Source organism: Loxodonta africana, chromosome X, assembly GCF_030014295.1.
Source record: "Loxodonta africana isolate mLoxAfr1 chromosome X, mLoxAfr1.hap2, whole genome shotgun sequence".
NCBI lineage: Eukaryota > Metazoa > Chordata > Mammalia > Proboscidea > Elephantidae > Loxodonta > Loxodonta africana.
The window spans coordinates 83139433-83145641 of NC_087369.1; the positions used below are offsets into that span (position 1 = coordinate 83139433).

Sequence of the window (6209 nt, forward strand, 5' to 3'; positions counted from 1 at the left end):
ACAAAGAGAGAAAGAAATTGCTTTTAAACCAAACCACAAGGGCAAGAGGCAGCCTTTAACATATCAAATGGGAATGAACAGCAAGATTATTCACAATGCCCTTGGGGGGCGGAGAGAGGTGAAAGGAAGTGAGGAGAGGAGGTGGTGGAGAGCTGCAGAGCAAAAGAGATGAGGGGAAGTAGAGCGGAGGGGAGGGGAGGGCAGGGGAGATGAAAGAGGGGAGGGGAGAGCAAAGGGAGAGAAGAGAGAAATCAGCACTCCCAAAGCAATACACTGATGGTGGGTGGGGTGGGGGGAGGGTTGTAAACCCGATGGGAGCCACGGTTTGGCTCTGCTGGCCTGCTCCCTGTCTCCTGGGATGTCTTCATCGCAAGGTGGCTTCCTCATCGGTGTCTTCATCGAAATCCTTGACGTCAGCACTCGTGGACTGTCTGGCCCAGGCTCCCCTTTCGGCCTCTCTTTCTTTATGCGACTTGAATCTCCCAACGAAAATTTTGCGGTAGTTCAGAAACATGCCGTTCATCACGTCTATGGCCCGCTCAGCCGACTCCTGCTCCTGGAAGTGCACGAACCCGTAGCCCTTGGGCCCCTTTTCATCGCAGGCCACTTTGCAGGAGAGGATGTTGCCAAACGTTGAGAAGATGTTGTACAGCGCTTTGTTGTCGATGGTCTTGCCCAGGTTCTTGATGAAGACGTTGCCCACCCCGCTCTTGCGGAGCGAGGGGTCTCGCTGGGACCACATGATGCGCACTGGCCTGCCCTTGATGACATCAAAGTTCAGGGTCTCCAAGGCCCGCTTGGCGTCCACCGGTTGCTGGTAGTTAACATACGCATAGCCCAAGGAGCGGCGGGTGATCTTGTCCCTGCAAATGCGGATGGAGAGGATGCGCCCGGCCGGGCTGAACTTCTCGTACAGCATTGCCTCGGTCACCTCCGGGTGCAGGTCGCCCACATACAGCGAGGCCGTGGGGGGGTCGGGGCTGGCGCTGATGATCCTCTTGGTGTAGATACCCATACTTGCTTTGATGGCCGCTTCCTCCTCCGCCGCTAGTGCAGCCGCCACCTCGGCATCTGCATCCAAATGCGTATCCGCATCCGTCTCTACCGAGGGGGACAACGCAGCCCTTGCTGCAGCGGCGGCTTCAGCCGCCCTGGCCTCTGCCACCGCCGCTGCCACCAGGGAGGCCTCCGCCTCCTCCCCCGCCAACGCGGCCGCCGCCTCCTCCAGGGTGGCCTCCGCCGCTGCCTCCTCTACCGGAGCCTCGGCCTCCACCTCCGCTTCCGCCTCAGCCACTGAGGCCTCCGCCACCGCCTCAGCCACAGTCGCCGCCGCAGCCTCCGCTGCAGCCGCTGCCGCCACCGCCGCCGCCACGGTCGCCGCCGTCGCCACGGTCGCCGTTGCCGCCGGGCCGCTGCCGCGACCTCCCTTTCTGCGAGCTGGGGGGCAGAGAGGCGGGGGAGGGCGAGTGGGCGCAGGAACCCGGCGTGGGCGCGAGCGGGAGCCGGGGCGGAGGACCCGGGGCCAGCAGAGCTGGCGAGCCCAAGTCACCTGGGATGGCGAGCACTGCCGGGAGCGCGTTGGTCCGAGTCGCTGCAGCCTGCTGCTGCCGCCGCCGCTTGGTCGTGAGCCAGCGTGCGGGGCGCGGGCGGACGGCGTGTGATGGGGGGTTGGGGGTGTTGGCGTCTGTGGTCCGGGCAGCTGGAAAGGCTTCTGTCTCTTTGGTTCCCCCTGTGGCTGCTGCGGGGCGGCGGGGCCTGGAGGTCTGGAGCGGCTGGAAGGGGCGGGAGGCTGTGGTGGTGGGGGAGCGGGGGTGTGAGGCTCAGCCGCTCAAGGTCTCCTGGATATTCATGAAGAGAGAGCCAAGAAAAGGGCTCCACTGTGGACAGAGGGAATACTGGTTAGATGTAGGGGAGTTTATCCCTCCTCCCCTACGGAACGTTTAAATTAATAAGTACCATTGCAAGAGAGGGTGAGGCAGCATTGAGAATACGCTTGCCCGGCCCCAACAAAGCTAAGAAGAATAGTTTTCTCATATTCAGGCGTGCTCCTCCTCTCAATGTACACGCACTCCCCAACATCGCCATCACCAAGAAAACAACTTCTCTTCTGAGCTTCCCAAGCTCCCCATGCAGCCTGCTGACCCATTTTCTCAGAGACCCCTCCCCTCCTTCCAGCTCTTTCCCTCCGTTGTAGCACTTACAAAAGACAGAATAAAAACCATGCATTCATTCAGAAAGGTCTCTGGGTGACACAAAAGGTTGGTACTTGACTAATAACCAAAAGGTTGGTGATTGGAACCCACCCAGCTGTGCCGCAGAAGAAAGGCCTGATGATGTGCTTCTGTAAGGATTACAGCCAAGAAAACCCTGCGGAGCTCAGTTCTACTCTGTAACACAGGGGGTGCCGTGGCTTGGAAGCAACTGGACCTCGATGGCAACGTTTTTTATTTTTATTCATTCAAAAAGCCATGCCACAAGTAGTTATTGAGACTGTGCTGGTTCTATGGATAGAGAGGTTCGGAGAGACAGGAGGACATAGACTGGTTTTGAGCTTGCCTTGGTGAAACAGACAACCTGGGCTGGAAACCCTGCCTCTGCAACAGAGTATGGGCGGACTAGAGACCTGGGGCTCCACATATCCCCAGCCACCAGCCCCTCGCAGCCTCAAAACATTCATCGGGAAGTGGGGAATCAAGAACGCCCTGTTCTTAGTGCTGTCCTCAATGATAAGATGAGGAAAGCCAAACCAAAGACCAGGCACAGAACCTCACCTGGAACAGGCACTTGTTTATTCTTGGATCTGCCCTCAAGGTGCTGAGGCCTCCAACCTGAACCAAGAGATGCACAAGCATGTTCAACAAAAACAAAACCTGAAATTACTCTCTAGAATGAGATGCCTGGGCTCAGTTCACCAGCGGAAATTTATGGGAGGTTTATCGAGTACTAGGCTCTGGGGTTAAGGGACAAGCAATGTGCTGAGCACTGGGTGTTGGTGTGTTGATGTGCAGGGCAGGATGAGAAGACTTGAGCAGTATGTGTTGTGGGGGCAGAGAGGCCACACAGGGCCAAATGCTGAGGAGATAGACAAGCAAGCAACCATCAGAGCAGAGTGTAACAGGGACTAGAGCCCCACTTCCTACAGAAAGGGGAATCAGGTGATGATGTGCAGAAGAGAGAACCCCCGAGGAAGGTTCTGAAAGATGAGTAGCAGTTCCCCATGTCAGGGCAGGAGGAAAGGCATTCCAGGCAGAGGGATCAGTTTGTGCCAAGGCCCTGTGGCATAACAGTACAGCCATGGTCACTTCTGGTCGTGCCTAATAGTCTGGTGTGGAAGAGCTCATGGTCCCCAAGGGCATATAGTAGGAGATGGGGCTGGAAGGTGCCGGGCCCTGTGAGGCAAGCTAAGGTGCCTGGATTCTAGACTCAAAGTCACGGGAACCACTCAGCGTGTTCAAGGATGGAAGCAATATGACCAGAACTTTAGAAAGAGTACATATTAAACATCAATACACATATAAATGCACACATGCACACACGTGCACGCAACATTGAGATGGAGCTCATAGAACAAGAGGAAGAAAATCAGATGTAACCAGTTGCAAAAATGTCAGAACAACCCTTCTTCTCTCTGTCCCTCCTTTCCTTCCATAAATAGGTGTCTCACACTTACCACGGGCCAGGCATTGAACTGTGGGCTATGGGGTCACATTAAAAAAAAAAAAGTCCAGCCCGTAGTGCCTTCCCTCAGGACGTCTCCAGTCCACTAAGGCTCAGGCTGCCCATACAAGTAACAGAAATGCCAGCAGAGGGCTATAAGGGCTATGAGATTGGACTATGGTGGCCGTGGAATTTCATCTGCCCAGCACATATTCTCTCCTCCCCCTCCACCTCTCTGCCCTTCCACCCTCTTTGGATAACAGAAACTGTTTTCTGTGATGGCGGCGTAGGCTACACCTGGGCCAACAGGACAGAACAACCATGAACATGAGGAATGGACCGAGTCACCATGGGGTACGATGCAGCAAGATCTTCCCCATCGCTGTCTGGAGACCAGCCCAAGATGGCTGAGAACAAGACACACAGATAAGCACTTTGCCAGCTTGCAAAATCCAGCTGTCTGCCCCTAGACGGCGCTAGCTGCAGCAAAGGCAAGGGGAGAAACCTAGGAGATGCCTGCCGTACAGGCCCTGCCTGACCAAGGTGATGATTGCCGTCACTGTAAGGAGCCATCTCCTGGGCACCTAGGTTGCCAGCATGTAGGGGGAAGACCATATGTGCATCACTAGTCCAGGTGGTTGTCCAAGAGGGACCTGAGGAGGCAGAGGCCAAGGGGGAAGCCACGATTGCTGAGGAGTACAGAACGTGAAAACGATGAGAAGAGCTTCTCAGCCACATTGCTAAGAGGCAGAAATGGCAGAGGAGAGCAATTCAAGGACCAGGACTCAACAAGATCTCTTTCTCCGGCTTTGGTTTCCAATCCACAGAGCCAGCAGAAATCAGTGAAATGACAGGACAAATAGGTTCAGGGAAGTCATGCTATGGCCCAGCGAATCTCCAAGCCTGCCAAACCTGAAGACAATTCCCAGGCAATCCCTACAGGGATCCAGCAACAGGAACAAGGCTGCTAAAGTGAAAACAACTTCCCCAGTAGCTGGGGAATCCTCTCTGAGACTCCTCTCAGAGGCCTCCATGGAGCCCCCATCATCCTCTTTTTAGTTCATGGTCAGTTTCTACCATCTGCAGTTGAAAGTTTTCTGACTACTACATGCTGTGATAGAGGCAAAACTCAAGAGCCCTGTGGAGCTTCATTGGAGGGAGGGAGAAGTCCTTTTCTTGTGAGAGGAAGTGCTATTTATTTCATCCATTCAAGGGTTGAACAAGAGTTTAGGGACGGCCTACTATGTGCCAGGGTGCACTCTTTCAGCCAGAGAGTCCCTGAGCTCAGGAGCACGTTTTCTAGTAGGGGAGACAGACAATAAAAACCTCAGAAAACATAAAAACAAGAGTTGCTATAAACACTTTCAAGGAAATGAACAAGGTGATGTGGTAGATATTACCTAGAATCCAAGAGAAGTGGCAAAGCTGGAGCTATGAAGCTCAAGGAAGGCCTTTCTGAGGACAATGATAAGCAGTCAGCTGCTTAAGGAACTAGGGGAAGCACCTGCCTAGCAGAATTCCCCTGTTCCTGTGGCAGAAAAGAGCTTGGGGTGCTGGAGAGACAGAACGGATGGCAGCGTGACTGGAGCCCACTGGATGAAGGGATACAGGGTGTAGAAGAAGGTGTAGTGGTGAGCGGGGGCCATGACGAGGAGTTTGGTTTTTATCCAAAGTGCCATGGAGAGCCAGAGAGAGGATTGAATCAGGGCAGTGCCATGATGTAATTCATATTTAATCATTTGTCTCTGTCCGCTCTGTGTGGAAAATATTGCACATGGGCAAGGCATAAAGGAAAGTAAGGAGACCAGTTAGGAGTCTCTTGCCATAGTCCAGTTGAGAGATGACAGAGGCTGGGCCATTTTGAGGATAGTGCATAGATTCACATTATACGTTGGCAGTAGAAAAGCCTGCACTTGACCATGGACTGAAGGCAGCCGGTGAACAAACGGAAGGAATGAACTACTACTGCAGGAGTATTTTCTTGCATGTCTTGATCATGGAGGTGTTAAGTATTGTGATAGGCAATAATGAGGGTGTACCTGGTAAGTTTGGAGAAGGGGGAAAGATGGCTGGGAGTGAGTGTCAAGAGCTCATATTTGCACATGCTAAGTTTCTGAATCCATTTGTCAACCATGTAGGCTGGAGAAACAGAATTACGGAGACAACAGGACTCAGACAGTATTTAAACCCATGAGATTAGGTGGGATCACTTAAGGAGAGATAGTAGTCAGAGAAAGAAGGTTCGGGGCTATCTCCTGAGACACTCCACTGTTCAGAAGTTGGGTTGAGGAGGAGAAGCCAGCAAAAGATTGAGAAAGACTGGACAGTGAAGAAGGGTCAGCCCTAAAACTGACTTCTCTCTAAGGCTTTGCATGTGCGTGGGAGTTGGCTTAAAACAGGACAGCAAAGACTTCGTAAGCTGGGATTTGGACCTCTCTTTCTGTTCACTTCTCAGTGAAGCTTTGAAAAGAGATAGGTTCAAATACGGAGATATTCAAAGGGTGTTTGGAGCAGCCTCTGATCTACCATTTCATATGGCCCAACCCACCTCT

General features: G+C 53.3%; 1 protein-coding gene across 1 annotated transcript; it reads right to left on the reverse strand.

The window, feature by feature from the left end:
• Positions 1-267: 267 nt before the first annotated feature.
• On the reverse strand, positions 268-1075 carry LOC100663984 (polyadenylate-binding protein 1-like 2). The gene has a single exon (XM_023551409.2). The coding sequence runs from the start codon at positions 1013-1015 to the stop codon at positions 365-367; it is 651 nt and encodes a 216-aa protein (XP_023407177.1). The 5' UTR covers positions 1016-1075; the 3' UTR covers positions 268-364.
• Positions 1076-6209: the final 5134 nt, after the last annotated feature.